Here is an 18,558-nt window from a genome sequence, read left to right as displayed (position 1 = left end):
TTTGGCAGGGGCTCTTGAAATGCAACATGGCGTCCACTCTTGATTCCAGTCAATTTAGCGTTTAAACAGTCAAATGGCGCTCCTTCCCTTCCGAGCCCTGCCGTACGCCCAAACAGTAGTTTTCCACCACATATGGGATATTGATGTACTGAGGAGAAATTGCACAACAAATCATATAGTCCATTTTCTCCTGTTACCCATGTGAAAATAAATATTTAGGGGCAACATTTTTGTGGGAATAATTTTTTTTTTACTTCACGTGTCAACACTATAAAATTCTTTGAAGCACCTGCAGCTTCAAAGTGTTCACCACATCTCCAGATAAGCTCCTTGAGGTGTAGTTTCCAAAATGTGGTCACTTGGCTCTTCAAAAGTTGAAGGGTGCTCTTTCCCTTCTGAGCCTTGCCGTATACCCAAACAGTAGTTTTCCACCACATATGGGGTATTTGTGCACTCAGGAGAAATTGCACACCAGATGTATGGTTCATTTAATCCTGTTATCGTTTTTGAAAATGCTAAATTTGGGGCTAAGTCAAGATTTTGGAGGGAAAAAGTAAAATTTTCATTTCTTTTCCTTAAACATTGCTTTAATTTTGGTGAAGTCCTTAAAGGCTTAATAAACTTTTTGAATGTGGTTTTAAGCACTTTGAGGGGTGTTGTTTTAAAAATAGTGTCACTTAGTGTATCTTCTGTCATATAGGGTCCTCAAAGTCACTTCAAAAGGGATGTGGACCCTAAAAAAATGTGTTTTGTAAATTTTCTTGGAAAAATGAGAAATTTCTGATAACCTCTTAACCCTTCTAACTTCCTAACAAAAAAAAAGATGCTGATGTGATGTAGACATGTGGTAAACATTATTTATTATCTATTGTGTGTGGTATAACTACCTGGTTTAAGGGCATAAAAATGCAAAGTTTGAAAATTGCACAATTTTCAATTTTTTATAAAGTTTTTGACATTTTCATAAATAAGCGCAAATCACATTGACCTAAATTTAGCACTAACATGAAGTACAACATGTCATGAAAAATCAGTCTCAGAATCACTGGGATATGTTGACGAGTTCCAGAGTTGAAAAAATTAACCTGGTCAGGACGGTTAAAACAGGCTGCAGTAAGAATTCTTACTTTGCAGCATTTTTACCACATCTCCCTAAAACTTCTGCACAGTACTATGTATATATACTCTACATCTGTGCTTTTTAATAATTGATTAGCTTTTTTACTATATCTTTATAGTGCTGGAGTCCTAGGTTCAAATCCCACCAAGGACAACATCTGCAAGGAGTTTGTATGTTCTCCCCATGTTTGCGTGGGTTTCCTCCGGGTTCTCCGGTTTCCTCTCACATTCCAAAGACATACTGATAGGGAATCTAGATTGTGAGCCCTGATAGGGACCGCAGCGATAATGTGTGCAAACTGTAAAGCGCTGCGGAATATGTTAGCGCTATATAAAAATAAAGATTATTATTATTTATTATTATTATAGAGGATAATGCTCTGTTTTCTGCTAATATTCCCTGCATAGAGCTTAGAGCGAATATTTGGGCATATTCCATAACAAACCAGCATACAGCTTATGAATACTTTACTTTTACACTACACTACGAGTACAATAGCTTTCCATGCAGTTATTCCTTTCTCCCCTTTGTGAATTACATCTACATCTGCTTTTTCATTAGTTTTGACCCCCACAATTATTTCTGAGAATTCGTCCTTGGTGTGATATGTACATATAATATTATCTACTTCCGCATTTGGAATGATTAGACACCTGCACGGTGCACTGCACTGTATGAGATGATGCTGAATAGTATGTGTATTTTCACCTATTCCATGATAATCAATCACACTGATTTCTTTATACTGCCATAGTAACTGCAGCTGCATATAATCCTAGAGGAGACAGTCTCAGCAGCTGCATAAATTACTATTAACTTACAGTGCTTTGAATTCCTTTACCGAACATCATGAATTGTTCTGGTATACTACAGAGAGATGGCATTAGATGTTTCCGGAAGAAACATTGAGTAAATGTCTTGAGATGTGCAATGGAATGTCTGGTCATGTGGTTGAATAAAGTGGAAATTGCTCGGTCATACTTCTGCCTTAAAGAAAAGCTGATTTTTATTCCTGGAGCGAAAAATAACAAGTTAGTAGGTAAAGATTTACCAGGAAAGAAGAAATAACACATTCAGATATGGCATAACCCTATTTATTTATTTTTTTCACTTTTTGGAAATATGAATTTGGGCAGAGTTAGCAACACACCAGCCAAAGTGGCACCAGCAATAATCCCACAGGACATCCAAGACAGCCTAGGCTAATTAATTGAACTGTAGGAATATAGCATATATGACCTACAAAGATAACTCAGTATTATGAATTCTGAGTTTAATCTGTTATATCAGTATAAACTAAAAAAGGTTGTATATTCAGGTACAAGTTCTGAACCTCCTGACAAACCGAGCTCTGCTATTTGTTGGCTAACTCTACCATTCCACTTTGCCATCTCTGAATGAACCTCATGACAAACCGAGCTATGCTAGATTCCTGGTTAACTCTTCTATTAGACAGTACTATCTTGGACTTTGTGACAAACCGAGCTTTGCTATATTGAATCCTGGGCAACTCTTCTGCTAGACAGTACCATCTTAGACTTTGTGATAAACCGAGTTTTGCTACACCGAAGGTTAACCCTGCTGTTCCAGTTCTGCCATTGACTCTTGTGACAAACTCAGCTATAGTGTGGGGCCAGTTTTGTGACAATGAACTCTCCTACATACTCAGCTCTGCTACATTGCTAAGGCAACCCTGTTGACTTGTTAATTACAACTCTCCTATGCAACTTGCTGTTCAGCCACAATGGCCTTTGTTGTTTCAACTGAGCTACCCTGATATACAAACGTCATTAGTCTGTGTTGTGTAAAAACTGTTCATCTGAACCAAAGGTTTCAAAGAGCAACCTCATTAAGGCCCCGTCACACATAGCAATTTACCAACGATCACGACCAGCGATACGACCTGGCCGTGATCGTTGGTAAGTCGCTGTGTGGTCGCTGGGGAGCTGTCACACAGACAGCTCTCTCCAGCGACCAACGATCAGGGGAACGACTTCGGCATCATTGAAACTGTCTTCAACGATGCCGAAGTCCCCCTGCAGCACCCGGGTAACCAGGGTAAACATCGGGTTACTAAGCGCAGGGCCGCGCTTAGTAACCCGATGTTTACCCTGGTTACCAAGAAAACAAACAGTACATACTCACCATCTGATGTCCGTCAGGTCCCTTGCCGTCTGCTTCCTGCTCTGACTGAGCCGCCGTACAGTGAGAGCAGAGCGCAGCGGTGACGTCACTGCTGTGCTGCGCTCTCACTGTACGGCGGCACTCAGTCAGAGCAGGAAGCAGACGGCAAGGGACCTGACGGACATCAGATGGTGAGTATGTATTGTTTGCTTTTTTTTACATTTACGCTGGTAACCAGGGTAAACATCGGGTTACTAAGCGCGGCCCTGCGCTTAGTAACCCGATGTTTACCCTGGTTACCAGTGAAGACATCGCTGGATCGGTGTCACACACACCGATTCAGCGATGTCAGCGGGACCTCAACGACCAAAAAACGGCCCAGGCCATTCCGACACGACCAGCAATCTCACAGCAGGGGCCTGATCGCTGGTACATGTCACACATAGCGAGATCGCTACTGAGGTCGCTGTTGCGTCACAAAACTAGTGACTCAGCAGCGATCTCGCTAGCGATCTCGCTATGTGTGACGGGGCCTTTAGGTGTGATATATTGTTGTTACTGTAGTGTGAATGAGCACACAAGATTGCTCACTAGTAGGGTTGTGACAAATGATTGGCTCTAAAGCCAGGTTCAAATGGGTTTGTCTCCTGTGGTAATCTGTTGGACTTTTAGGTCTCTGTTAGGTGGAGTATTTTGCGTCAGAGCTAAAACTAACCAAATATACCTTAGTGTTCTCCTGGGCTAGCCTGACCTAACTATGTTCTATTTTGTGTACTTTACATGATGAGAACAATATTAGTTGAAAATATATTAAAGGGAATCTATCCAAGATCTCAACTCCTGAGATCTTGGTTCCGAGATCTCCATCTGCACATGGGCTGCCCCCCGGCAGCCATTTTTCCAGAGTCCACTGCATAAGAAACCATGGAACTGCGGGGGTTCTGGCCTTTACACCCACAGCACCGCCAGACAACCCCCGCAGCACCGCCTGACACCCCTGCAGCACCGCCAGACACCCGCAGTGGCGCGCCACACATCCGAACACCCCCTCATCCCAGCCTGCGGTCTGAATCATCGCCCCACTACTGTCTCCGCCAGCAGCGACCCAGGGACCCCGCTTCACTGCAGCCACCACCCCTGGTAAGCAATAAAACGCATGGATTATAAGAAGACCCACCATTTTATTAAATAAAGGTTTTTTCTTATTTTTCTCCTCAAAATTTGGGGTGCGTTTTATAATCTGGAGCGTCTTATAATCCACAAAATACAATATTTGCTTTTGCCTAAAACACAAAGGAAATGTGTCATCTTTAAGTTATAAAAATAATAATATTTATTTATATAGTGCTAACATATTCCGCAGCACTTTATCCCATTTAGAGATCATTTCATCTTCAATTTGCTTAACTGTTCACAATAGAAGTAATTTTGAACAGAGGTGCCCAAATTTTTACATGCCACTGAATGTAATCACAGCTCAAGCTCATCTGCAGCAGTTCCAGGAAAATTGCAGTGGAGGTCTTTTATAGGGGACTCAAGTGCTACCACTTTGCTTGCAGATTTTGCTATTGTCTTAGGCTACGTTCACATTTGCGGTCCTCGCCGCAGCGTCGGGCGCCGCAGCGGCGCCGCATGCATCATGCGCCCCTATATTTAACATGGGGGCGCATGGACATGCGTTGTGCTGCGTTTTGCGCCGCATGGCCGCAAGCGTTGGACGCAAGAAACGCTTCAAGTTGCATTTTTTTTGCGTCCAACTTTCGGCCAAAAAGGACGCATGCGGCGCAAAACGCAGCGTTTTAGCGTGCGTTTTGCCACGTTTTAGATTGCGTTGTGCGCTGCGGCGCCGACGCTGCGGCGCACAACGCAAATGTGAACGTAGCCTAAAGTAGTCAAAACTTTAGGAGTTTCATCCTATTTGGATGAACTTTTTTATACTCTATCATTTATTGCTAAATTCAATTCTGGAGAAGAATTAAACTTGCATACATTGGCCATTATTAACCTTTTTGTTCTAATTAATGCTATAAAATAGCTGTCGGAGGTATAGCTTGTCATTGTCGTGCATATACAGTAGTGGTCATATCTTATATATGCAAACAGAACATCTTGTTCATTTACTCTATCTAGTAAGTTCATTGACAACCAATCATTGGTATCCACTTCTTGACTCTTGTCAACTCCATTTTTTTTCATATTTAGTGGATAGTGTTTGCCAACCACTGGTCATTGCATAGAAATACACTGCTCAAAAAAATAAAGGGAACACTTAAACAACAGAATATAACTCCAAGTAAATCAAACTTCTGTGACATCAAACTGTCCACTTAGGAAGCAACACTGTTTGACAATCAATTTCACATGCTGTTGTGCAAATGGAATAGACAACAGACGGAAATTATTGGCAATTATCAAGACACACTCAATAAAGGAGTGGTTCTGCAGGTGGGGACCACAGACCACATCTCAGTACCAATGCTTTCTGGCTGATGGTCACTTTTGAATGCTGGTTGCGCTTTCACACTCGTGGTAGCATGAGACAGACTCTACAACCCATACAAGTGGCTCCAGTAGTGCAGCTCATCCAGGATGGCACATCAATGCGAGCTGTGGCAAGAAGGTTTGCTGTGTCTGTCAGTGTAGTGTCCAGAGGCTGGAGGCGCTAACAGGAGACAGGCCAGTACACCGGGAAACATGGCGAGGGCCTTAGGAGGGCAACAACCCAGCAGCAGGACTTCTACCTCAGCCTTTGTGCAAGGGGGAACAGGAGGAGCACTGCCAGAGCCCTGCAAAATGACCTCCAGCAGACAACAAATGTGCATGTGTCTGCAAAAAAGGTTAGAAACCAACTCCATGAGGATGGTCTGAGTGATCGACATCCACAGATGGGGGTTGTGCTCACAGCCCAACACCCTGCAGGACGCTTGGCATTTGCCACAGAACACCAGGATTGGCAAATTCGCCACTGGCGCCCTGTGCTCTTCATAGATGAAAGCAGGTTCACACTGAGCACATGTGACAGATGTGACAGAGTCTGGAGACACCATGGAGAGCAATCTGCCTGCAACATCCTTCAGCATGACTGGTTTGGCAGTGGGTCAGTAATGGTGTGGGGTGGCATTTCTTTGGAGGGCTGCACAGAGGTAGCCTGACTGCCATTAGATACCGAGATGAGATCCTCAGACTCTTTGTGAGATCATATGCTGATACGGTTGGCCCTGGGATCCTCCTAATGCAGGACAATGCCAGACCTCATGTGGCTGGAGTGTGTCAGCAGTTCCTGCAAGATGAAGGCATATAAGCTATGGACTGGCCTCCCGTTCCCCAGACCTGAATCCGATTGAACACATCTGGGACATCATGTCTTGCACCATCCACCAATGTCACGTTGCACCACAGACTGTCCAGGAGTTGGCGGATGCTTTAGTCCAGGTCTGGGAGGAGATCCCTCAGGAGACCATCTGCCGCCTCATCAGGAGCATGCCCAGGTGTTGTAGGGAGATCATGCAGGCACGTGGAGGCCACACATGCTACTGAGCATCATTTCCTTGTCTTGAGGCATTTCCACTGAAGTTGGATCAGCCTGTAACTTCATTTTCCACTTTGATTTTGAGCATCATTCCAACTCCAGACCTCCGTGGGATATTAGTTGTGGTTTACTTTGATCATTTTTAGGTTTTATTGTTCTCAACACATTCCACTATGTAATTAATAAAGATTTACAACTGGAATATTTCATTCAGTGATATCTAGGATGTGGGATTTTAGTGTTTCCTTTATTTTTTTGAGCAGTGTATATTAATCCTGTTGTGACTTGAGCTCAAAGTTATTGGACAGTTCAAAAATGTCTGCCATCACACCATTTTTTTTGGAAGCTGGTTACAATCGAAATGTGGTGATTACAGTAGACTGATTCAATGGGGTTATTTTAGATAAAAACAAATGTCAGCTTCTGGTTTGTTTGTGTATAACAAGCCAATATCATGACAACAGCAGAAGTCAAAATCTGCCTTTTAATAGCTTCACATTATGGAGTGGAGGACCATCTGTTTGTGTCAACATTCTAATTTGGACACTAATTAAAATGTGGTATGGGAGCAGTTTCCCAATTTTCTTTCGTTGTCAGGCATGTCTTTGTTACTGTTGATAAGTGGAGAGGCACGTACATAATAAAGCCAATGGGCTTACACAGTAACAGAGAGTACTGTCACAAATAGAAAAATTCTCTGTAGATCGTGTGCAAACTGTAATGCACACACATCCCATAAGATAGGGGTTACTGATCACCGAGTCTCTGACCAGTAGACCCCCCCAGTGATTCTGAGAATTGCAGAGCTCTGTTTTCAAAGGAGAAGAAGGAGGCTTTCATCTTGGCATTCATTCCACTCACTCATTTCACTGTCAGTGGGACTACCTGAATAAGCAGAGTACAGTGCTCGGCTATTTCTCATCCCATAGGCAATGAAGAGAGCGGCGTTAGAACATGAGCGTCTCCGCTCCATTAAACATGGATGGATAGGTGAAAATTTTCAATTCTCGGAATAACCTTTTAAGCACACAGGAGGAAGACAGTTGACCTACCAAACATCACTTTCCTTTTCCTCAGAGGTTCCCAGTAGTTGGACCTCTTGTGATAAGTTTACCCCTACAGGACGAATTGTCTAAACCTAATAAACCCTTTAAGACATTATTGTACAATTTTAATACAGTACAGTCCAGTCTTAACTGAAGCAAACAGTTGTAGAGATCTCATGCCATATCACCATGCTTATGACATGTCAGTTTTACTAAATAATTGTATTCCCCATGAAACAGAAATTCTGTAGCATTTTTTTCTTAAAAGTTTGATTTGTGACATCTATGAAATGTATGCATAGATTCAAGTCTGGGAGTCACCAGTAGAGTGTCTTACATTGTCCAATCAATGCTCGTTGTGTAAGGATACACCTTTTTGACAAGAGGAATGATAACACCCAGTTGTAAATTTACTTATTTATTTCTAGGAAGAGTACCAAAAGAGCGGCACAGTGCAAAGCAATGAGCAAACGTGCTACAGAATTGTTATTGTTGGGGGACACATGAGTATTTACTAAAATAGTCGTGTAAGAAGAGGTGACATCTTTAATGTAAAAACCACTGATACACATCTCTCGTAACTTTCTGGATGCTGACGAAGTAAGAAGGAGTAAAGGTACCGTCACACTAAACGATATCGCTAGCGATCCGTGACGTTGCAGCGTCATCGCTAGCGATATCGTTTAGTTTGACACGCAGCAGCGATCAGGATCCTGCTGTGATGTCGCTGGTCGCTGAATAAAGTCCAGAACTTTATTTGGTCGTCCGATCGCCGTGTATCGTTGTGTTTGACACCAAAAACAACGATACCAGCGATGTTTTACACTGGTAACCAGGGTAAACATCGGGTTACTAAGCGCAGGGCCGCGCTTAGTAACCCGATGTTTACCCTGGTTACCAGCGTAAAAGTAAAAAAAACAAACAGTACATGCTCACCTGCGCGTCCTCCAGCGTCTGCTTCCTGCTCTGACTGAGATCCGGCTCTAAAGTGAAAGTGAAAGCACAGCGGTGACGTCACCGCTGTGCTGTTAGGGCCGGAGCTCAGTCAGTGTCAGGAAGCAGACGCTGGGGGACGCGCAGGTGAGTATGTACTGTTTGTTTTTTTTACTTTTATGCTGGTAACCAGGGTAAACATCGGGTTACTAAGCGCGGCCCTGCGCTTAGCAACCCGATGTGTACCCTGGTTACCCGGGGACCTCGGCATCGTTGGTCGCTGGAGAGCGGTCTGTGTGACAGCTCTCCAGCGATCAAACAGCGACGCTGCAGCGATCGGCATCGTTGTCGCTATCGCTGCAGCGTCGCTTAATGTGACGGTACCCTTAGCAAGGGAGTAAGAATCAAATAAAGCTTTGTTGACTTTAGTATAATGGCTTCCATTCTTAAGAGTGCCATGAAAACTAGGGCATATTTTTTTTCATTGGATCCAGTTGAATCTTCACAGACTCCACAATATAGCCTATCAGGTTTCAATATTTTTTGTAAGTTAAGAAAAGCTCTATTCACTGCATTATTCAATTCATTAGTGCTAGTGTGAACAGAGCCTAAAAGCTTTACAAACAGCCAGACACTATTGGGTTTGTACTCTAGGACGTCTATCAATCAGCTGAATTTGTGAATAAAAGGCAATTGTAATGTTTAAAATTGCACTGAACTGTAGAATACCTGTCGAATGATGGCTTCTCCCCGCAATCAAAGGCATCCTGTAACTCCTTCACCAGATTAGCCTGCCCAGGCAGCCGAAATAATCCTTCTTCTGTCAGCCCTCGCTGTCGGATGAAGTCCACACACTGTTCCACCAACATGGGGGCCAGGCGTATGCCATATCGTTTCTCATACCGCACGGTGTCTTCCAGCTTCTGACCAAAGATACCTGGATTTATTAAAATAAAAAAAATAGGAATGTAAGTTGTGTGTAAAATGTGAAGTCAAATCTTTATAATTGCCTCTCTTTAATTCCAGGATTAATAATTGCATGGATCCAAATATTGAATATAAAACTGGTGGAAAAAGATCTATAATTTATAATATTTAATGTATTGAATAGACACACAATACAGTGGCAATAAGAAACTAAATCCTTCCAACAGAAAATTCTCAGAAGGATTTATTGCATTAATAATGTATAGGAAGGCAAGGTTATCTAAAAACTGATGACTCCAGTACATTATACATGCTGTTTACTTGAAGAGTGCATTCACTGATTGCATTGGAATAAATGTTGATTTCCCAGGAATCTGCTCATACCTGCCATGGAATGACAAATGACTTTCAGAATACCCTTCTACAGACAAGATGGGTGATCTGGCTCTCACGTACTGTCTTAGCCAACTAGTGATGTACATGAGAGCTCCTTACTGTACCTTTCATCCTGATGCTAAAGGTTATTTGATTAACTCATTTTCTGTAAATAGCATGGTCACTTTTTGATGTCTGTCTGTGTCTGTGTAAAGTTCCAGGACCCTGGAAGCCTTAAATCATATACTGACATATATGCGTTTTCTATTTTTTGGATTCCTCCACAACAGTCAGGTCCACATCCAACGGTCTTTCTGCTAAACTCTAGTTTTATGGTTTATTAGAAACATGGATCTAGACCTTAAGTTCTAGAGGTTTTCCAAGATAGTAATGGTCTATACTTGGAATAGGTTATCCATACCATATCAGTGGAGGGGCAACCCTTCAGCTATTTGAGGGGTCGCTCTTGTTCTGTGGCCTCTTCGTTTTCTATATTGCTCTGTTTGCCTTCTCGCATTGTACTTAGTAGCATATATTCTGGGTATTACAGCATTGTGGTCTCTTCAAATTGCTGATTGGTGGAGGTGCTGAAAGTTAAACTCCAACTCATGTGATAACAATGGCCTTTGGGCTAATGGAAACCCCCTTTAAGTTTGCCATTGTTACATTACTCAATTTATTGATCCCCTCATTGTATAGTTGAATCAAATCAGCATTGCCTTGAAAATGGAACCTAAACCTATCGTTGGACTACCACTTTAATGTACATATTGACCAGTGGGTATTCTGAATTTGCATTGATGTGTTTTTACAAAGCATTTGTCAGCTGCAGATATTGACAACAAAGACGTCTTATGCAGGATGTGTGTTGGATCCTCTCAATACTGCCACCTCCACATTTACAGTACACATTCACATTAGCATAAACATCACATTAGGCATACATATATACACATACATAAAATATGCATATGTTACCAAATTATACATAGCCTATATAACCTATGCACATCAACATATAGTCATGGCCAAAAGTGTTGGCATTCTTGAAATTGTACTAGAAAATTAAGTATTTCTAGTACAGAGAAAAAAAAGGTGACTTGGACATAATTTTACAAAAAAAAATATTTAGAATTGAGAGTCCCCAGTGGTTGATACCTTTTAATGGCTAACTGAAAAGATGGTAACAAATTGCAAGCTTTCGAGACTACTCAGGTCTCTTCATCAGACATAGATTAATACAAATTCTGAAGAATCACATATTTATGCACAACACAGCACAGAAAAATGACATTGGTAAGACAGGTGACGTTAAGCAGAATTACCATTATGTGAGTGATAAACAGTTATGTCCATAAATATTGGTGCAGCAGACACAAAAAAAATCAAAATTGACTGGACAAAATTGTTGGCACCTTACCAAAATTGTGGGTAAACAATTTTGTTTCAAGCATGTGATACTCGTTCAAACTCACATGTGGCAAGTAACAGCTGTTGGCAATATGAAAATCACACCTGAATCCAAATAAAAAGTGGAGAAGTTGACTCAGTCTTTGCATTGTGTGTGCCACACTAAGCATGGAGAACAGAAAGAGGAGAAGAGAACTGTCTGAGGACTTGAGAAACAGAATTATTGGAAAAGATCAACAATTTTAAGATTACAAGTCCATCTCCAGAGACCTTGATGTTCCTTTGTCCACAGTTCACAACAAAATCAAGAAATTTACAACCCATAGCACTGCAGCTAATCTTGGATGGCTAATCTAAGCTAGTCATGGATGGCAGAGAAAAATTGATGAAAGGATTTAAAGCAGGATAGTCCGGATGGTGGATAATCAAGTTCCAAAGAAATTCAAGCTGTCTTGCAGGCTCATGATGCATTAGTGTCAGTGCGAACTATCCGTTGACATTTGAATTAAATGAAAAGTATGGCAGGAGACCCAGAAGGACCCTATTGCTGCCAAAAATGACATAAAAAACTCGACTGCAGTTTGCCAAAATGCACATGAGTAAGCCAAAATCCTTCTGGGAAAAGCATCTTGTGAATAGACGAGACCAAGATAGAGCTTTTAATAAAGCACACCATTCTACTGTTTACCAAAAATGGAATGAGGCCTACAAAGAAAATAACACAGTACCTATAGTCAAATATGGTGAATGTTGAAAGATGTTTTGGGGTTGTTTTGCCGCCTCTGTACTGGTTCCCTTGACTGTGTCCAAGGCATCATGAAATCTGAAGATTACCAAAGGATTTTGGGTGGCAATGTAGTGCCCAGTGTCAGAAAGCTTTGTTTGTGTCTTAGGTCTTGGTTCACATATCAAAGTGTTAGATTTATATGAACTTTTATTGTGAGTTAAAATTGCACCATTTACCAATTGTCATAAATAATATGTTTATTGTATGGCTTATTACCATTACAGGGATATCAATATGTAGTGACATTTCCATTTCCCCGCTAATATACTTTCTATTGTGCTAATAGTGTCTGTGAATTGAGATACTGATTTGGCTTTTTATCCTAAGTAATATAAAGGGTTGATTGTGACTTGTAGGATCGCTACTTCCAACATGTGACACTATAGAATTTAAGTCCTCTTTTTCTCTGAAGAGGCAATTTGCATATTACATTTCCCAGAGGAGCATTGCACGGCAAATAAGATTCCTTACCTTGACAAGCCAGAGCTGTTATGTCATTCTCCACAAGGAGAACTCTTACCCCTTAGGCAGCAAAATATAGTAAGAGCTAAGTGAATGAGGTTCCAACAAATTTGAGCAAAAGTTCAAAATCCCTGTCAAAGTCTCATGATCAACAATACTATGAGCATGAACCAGACCTCAGGCTCTTGTTATTAAGTTTAAACTGACATACAAATGGTTTATCAATAAGAAGGTAAAACACACTTAATGTCATAGACCCAACTGTTTGTCTTCCTGATACCATCAGACAGATTTCTGGATCAATTCTATATTAATACTCAATAACACCGTACAGTGTGCTAAACAAGGAAGGTATCTAACCTTTTCTTAAATGTATCCACACTTTCAGTCATCATTAAATCTTCTAGCAGGATATAAAACCATGCCTTTGCCGATACATTATTATTTATTTATTGCACTTTGCTTGTACTGTATAGCACCATCATATTCCACAGCGGTTTTCAGACATATCGCTGTCCCCATTGGGGCTCACAATCTAAATACCCTATCAGTATGTTTTTGTAGTACGGGAGGAAAATAGAGAAGAGGAATCCCAAGCAAACGCAGGGAGAACATACAAACTCCTTGCAAAACAATATCTTGATGGCTGACTAGTGGAATTGCTTGCATAGCAGTGAAGCTACTGAATGTATATGCCAGTAAGAGTGAAATCTCAAGAAACAAGAGAATGAGTGCTGCAAAGAAAGAGTTCTTTTTCTGATTTTGGCTTTGGTTTACATTCAGCATTGGTTGTTGAAGCTTGGAGATTGAAGAACAGGCTGTCTTTCTACTCATCCTTATTTTTAGGTAGCCAAGTTAACTTATTAAGAGCCAGCTGAGGGACGTCAATAAGAAGTTGATGAGCTTTTCTAACAATGATCCCAGTTTGGGAAAGGATAGGCTGTGCCAAAGCATATGGAGCAATCATTAATGCCATGAGGAATGGTATGGACTTGGTCTTGTATTGAGGTGATGAACAATAGGCTTAGAACCTCTGTTAGTAAGGAACACTCCAGATGAGTAAAGGCCCCGTCTCACACAGCGACGCTGCAGCGATACAGACAACGATGCTGATCGCTGCAGCGTCGCTGTTTTGTCGCTGTGTGGTCGCTGGGGAGCTGTCACACAGACAGCTCTCTCCAGCGACCAACGATCAGGGGAACGACTTCGGCATCGTTGAAACTGTCTTCAACGATGCCGAAGTCCCCCTGCAGCACCCGGGTAACCAGGGTAAACATCGGGTTACTAAGCGCAGGGCCGCGCTTAGTAACCCGATGTTTACCCTGGTTACCAAAAAAACAAACACTACATACTCACTATCTGATGTCCGTCAGGTCCCTTGCCGTCTGCTTCCTGCTCTGACTGTGTGCCGCCGTACACTGAGAGCAGAGCGCAGCGGTGACGTCACTGCTGCGCTCTGCTCTCACTGTACGGCACTCAGAGCAGGAAGCAGACGCCAAGGGACCTGACGGGCAACAGATGGTGAGTATGTACTGTTTGTTTTTTTTTACATTTACGCTGGTAACCAGGGTAAACATCGGGTTACTAAGCGCGGCCCTGCGCTTAGTAACCCGATGTTTACCCTGGTTACCAGTGAAGACATCGCTGGATCGGTGTCACACACACCGATTCAGCGATGTCAGCGGGACCTCAACGACCAAAAAAAGGTCCAGGCCATTCCGACACGACCAGCGATCTCGCAGCAGGGGCCTGGTCGCTGGTACGTGTCACACATAGCGAGATCGCTACTGAGGTCGCTGTTGCGTCACAAAACTTGTGACTCAGCAGCGATCTCGCTAGCGATCTCGCTATGTGAGACGGGGCCTTAACTATTTTCACTGTAATGTTTTGCAATGTGTACAAAGGTAATAAAGAGGCTTATTCACCCTGTTGGAGTCAAAGTCCTTTGTCCTACAACCATCTTTGCCAGAAAATGACTAGAGCCGACTCCCTAGTTGTCCTATATATTCTAATGTCATAAATCAACAAATACACAAAATTCTTCTCCAATAAAGACTAACCAAATAGTGAACCATTCAGGGTACAAGTAGCATATATGCTTCTCCCATGTAGACTTTTCCAATAAAGGCTTACCAAATAGTGAACCATTAAAGGTGCAAATGGCATACTTCTCCCCTCTAAAAACAAAAATCACGATTTTACACTTATTAACAACTAGATGGTGGCCCTATTCTAGCGCATTGGGTATTCTAGAATATGTATGTAGTTTATTTATGAAGATTTAAGAATAATGCAATGAATACACAGGATTCGGCCGGCCGGGCGCAACCAATCAGCGAAGCGTGGTTCAAATCCCATGCCAATTCGAAGCCAGACTGCGCCTGTTGCTGATTGGCGCAACCAATCAGTGAAGCCAGGGCCAGCTCCAGGTTTTTGAGGGCCCCGGGCGAAAGAGTTTCAGTGGGCACCCCCTTTAACACATACCACGATTCATGATGCACAGATACAGCAGAGAAATATAGCACAGCCACGTAGCATATAACACAGCCCACGCAGTATATAACACAGCCCACGTAGGATATAGCACAGCCACGTTGCATATAACACAGCCACGTAGCATATAACACAGCCACGTAGTATATTGCACAGCCCACATAGCATATAACACAGCCTACGTAGTATATAGCACAGCCACGTAGCATATAACACAGCCCACGTAGTATATAACACAGGCCACGTAGCATATAGCACAACAACGTAGCATATAACACAACCATGTAGTATATAACACAGCCATGTAGTATATAACACAGCCACATAGTATATTGCACAGCCACATAGTGTATTGCACAGCCCACGTAGTATATAGCACAGCCATGTATTATATAGCACAGCCACGTATTATATAGCACAGCCACATAGTATAAAGCACAGCCACATAGTATATAACACAGCCCAAATAGTATATAACACAGCCTACATAGTATATAGCACAGCCCACATAGTATATAGCACAGCCCACGTAGTATATAACACAGCCCACGTAGTATATAACACAGCCCACATAGTATATAACACAGCCCACGTAGTACATAGCACAGCCCACGTAGTATATAACACAGCCCACGTAGCATGTAACAGCCACGTAGTATATAACACAGCCACATAATATATAGCACAGCCACATAGTATATTGCACAGCCATATAGTATATTGCACAGCCACGTAGTATATTGCACAGCCACGTAGTATATAGCACAGCCCACGTAGTATATAACACAGCCCATGTAGTATATAACACAGCCTTCATAGTATATAGCACAGCCCACGTAGTATATAGCACAGCCACGTAGTATATTGCACAGCCACGTAGTATATAGCACAGCCACCTAGTATATAGCACAGTCCACATAGTATATAGCACAGCCCACATAGTATATAACACAGCCCACATAGTACATAGCACAGCCCACGTAGTACATAGCACAGCCCACGTAGTATATAGCACAGCCCACGTAGCATATAACACAGCCACGTAGTATATAACCCAGCCACGTAGTATATAACACAGCCACATAAATATATATAGCACAACCACATAGTATATTGCACAGCCACATAGTATATTGCACAACCACATAGTATATTGCACAGCCACGTAGTATATAGCACAGCCCACGTAGTATATAACACAACCCACGTAGTATATAGCACAGTCCACGCAGTATATAACACAGCCCACGTAGTATATAACACAGCCATGTAGTATATAGCAGTGTGAGCACCATATTTCAGACTCCTTACACTCATCATTGTCCCCAATCTCTTCTATTTCCTGTCCTGATCTGGCTGTACTTCACTACAATGACACTCTTAGAAGCACCCTTGACCAAGTAGCTCCCCTCACCCTCAGAACCTCCAAACACAGAGTGAAACAGCCCTGGCTCACATCGCAAACCCGATTTCTCCAGCGATGCTCTAGAAGTGCTGAACGCTTATGGAGGAAAACACGCACACCAGAAGACTTCATCCACTTCAAATTTATATTAAGGACCTATAACTCTGCCCTTCACCTCGCCAAACAGACCTACTTCACCACTCTGATCTCCTCACTATCCAACAACCCCAAGAAACTTTTTAACACCTTCCACTCCCTCCTCAGGCAAAAAGCACAAGACCCTATCACAGACATTTGTGCTGATGACCTGGCCTCCCACTTTATAGAGAAAATAGACATTATCCGTCAGGAAATCCGCTCCCAGACACCAAGTGCAATGACTCCCATTCCTCCCTGCATCTCCCCTGGCTCACTCTCCACTTTCGATCCCATCACAGAAGAAGAAGTCTCCAAGCTCCTCTCCTCTTCTCGTCCGACTACATGCACCACCGACCCCATTCCCTCACACCTCCTCTAGTCTCTCTCTCCAGTCGTCACAACTCACCTAACTACAATTTTTAATCTCTCCCTTTCCTCTGGCATTTTTCCCTCCTCCTTCAAACACTCTATCATTACTCCATTACTAAAAAAACAAACCCTTGACCCATCATGCACAAACAACTACAGACCGGTCTCCAATCTCCCCTTCATCTCAAAACTCCTGGAGCGCCTAGTCTACTCCCATCTTACCCGTTACCTCTCCACTCATTCCCTCCTAGACCCTTCACAGTCCAGGTTCCGCCCCCTACATTTGACAGAAACTGCACTCATCAAGGTGACCAATGACCTTCTGACAGCAAAACATAGCGGTGACCACTCTCTGCTCATTCTCCTCGATCTTTCTGCAGCTTTCGACACTGTTGACCACCCTCTCCTACTCTCTAGGCTCCAGTCACTAGGCATCAAGGACACTGCTCTCTCCTGGTTCTCTTCCTATCTTTCTGAACGCTCCTTCAGTGTTCTGTTCTCCGACTCCACTTCATCTCCTCTTCCTCTCACTGTCGGGGTACCTCAGGGCTCAGTCCTTGGCCCCCTTCTCTTCTCCCTCTACACGGCCACAATTGGACAGACCATCAGCAGATTTGGCTTTCAGTACCATCTTTATGCTGATGACACACAACTATACACGTCATCCCCTGACCTTACCCCCGCTGTACTACAGAACGCCACTGACTGTCTGTCTGCAGTCTCTGACATAATGTCCGCTCTCTACCTGAAACTCAACCTCTCCAAAACTGAACTTCTTCTGCTCCCGCCTTCTACTAACCTCCCTAAATCTGGCATTTCCCTCTCCGTGGGTGGCACCATAATAACACCCCGGCAGCAGGCACGCTGTCTGGGTGTTATGTTTGACTCCAATCTTTCCTTCACCTCCCACATACAATCTCTTGCCCGCTCGTGCCGCTTACACCTAAAGAACATCTCTAGAATCCGCCCTTTTCTCACCATGGAGACAACAAAAACTCTCACTGTCACCCTAATCCACTCCTGTCTGGACTACTGCAACTCCCTATTAATTGTCCTCCCCCTCACGTGACTTTCCCCTCTCCAGTCTATCCTTAATGCAGCAGCCAGGGTCGTCCATCTGGCTAATCGTTACTCGGACGTGTCAGCTCTTCGCCAGTCATTACACTGGCTGCCCATTCATTACAGGATACAATTCAAAGTACTTGTTCTCACCCACAAAGCTCTCCACAGTGTGGCACCGCCTTACATCTCCTCCCTCATTTCTCTCTATCGGCCTAGCCGACCGCTGCGCTCTGCAAACGACTTTCGACTAACCTCTGCACTAATCCGCACCTCCCACTCCCGACTCCAAGACTTCTCCCGTGCTGCACCAATCCTCTGGAATGCTCTACCCCAAGATATTAGAACCATCCACAATTTGCATAGTTTTAGGCGCTCGCT

General features: G+C 43.0%; 1 protein-coding gene across 7 annotated transcripts in view; it reads right to left on the bottom strand.

Moving 5' to 3' along the window:
• Positions 1-18,558, bottom strand: part of ARHGAP24 (Rho GTPase activating protein 24) — a 1,388,018-nt gene that overhangs the window by 46,026 nt on the left and 1,323,434 nt on the right. For all 7 annotated transcript variants that reach the window (XM_077275809.1, XM_077275810.1, XM_077275813.1 and 4 more), the window contains one exon: positions 9,482-9,689. In XM_077275809.1, coding sequence (XP_077131924.1) covers positions 9,482-9,689 — 208 coding nt within the window. The remainder of the gene's footprint in view (positions 1-9,481; positions 9,690-18,558) is intronic.

The sequence above is a fragment of the Ranitomeya variabilis genome, chromosome 1, assembly GCF_051348905.1.
Source record: "Ranitomeya variabilis isolate aRanVar5 chromosome 1, aRanVar5.hap1, whole genome shotgun sequence".
NCBI lineage: Eukaryota > Metazoa > Chordata > Amphibia > Anura > Dendrobatidae > Ranitomeya > Ranitomeya variabilis.
The sequence above is the reverse complement of the archived record's forward strand: the minus strand, read 5'-3'. Positions and strand labels throughout refer to the sequence as shown.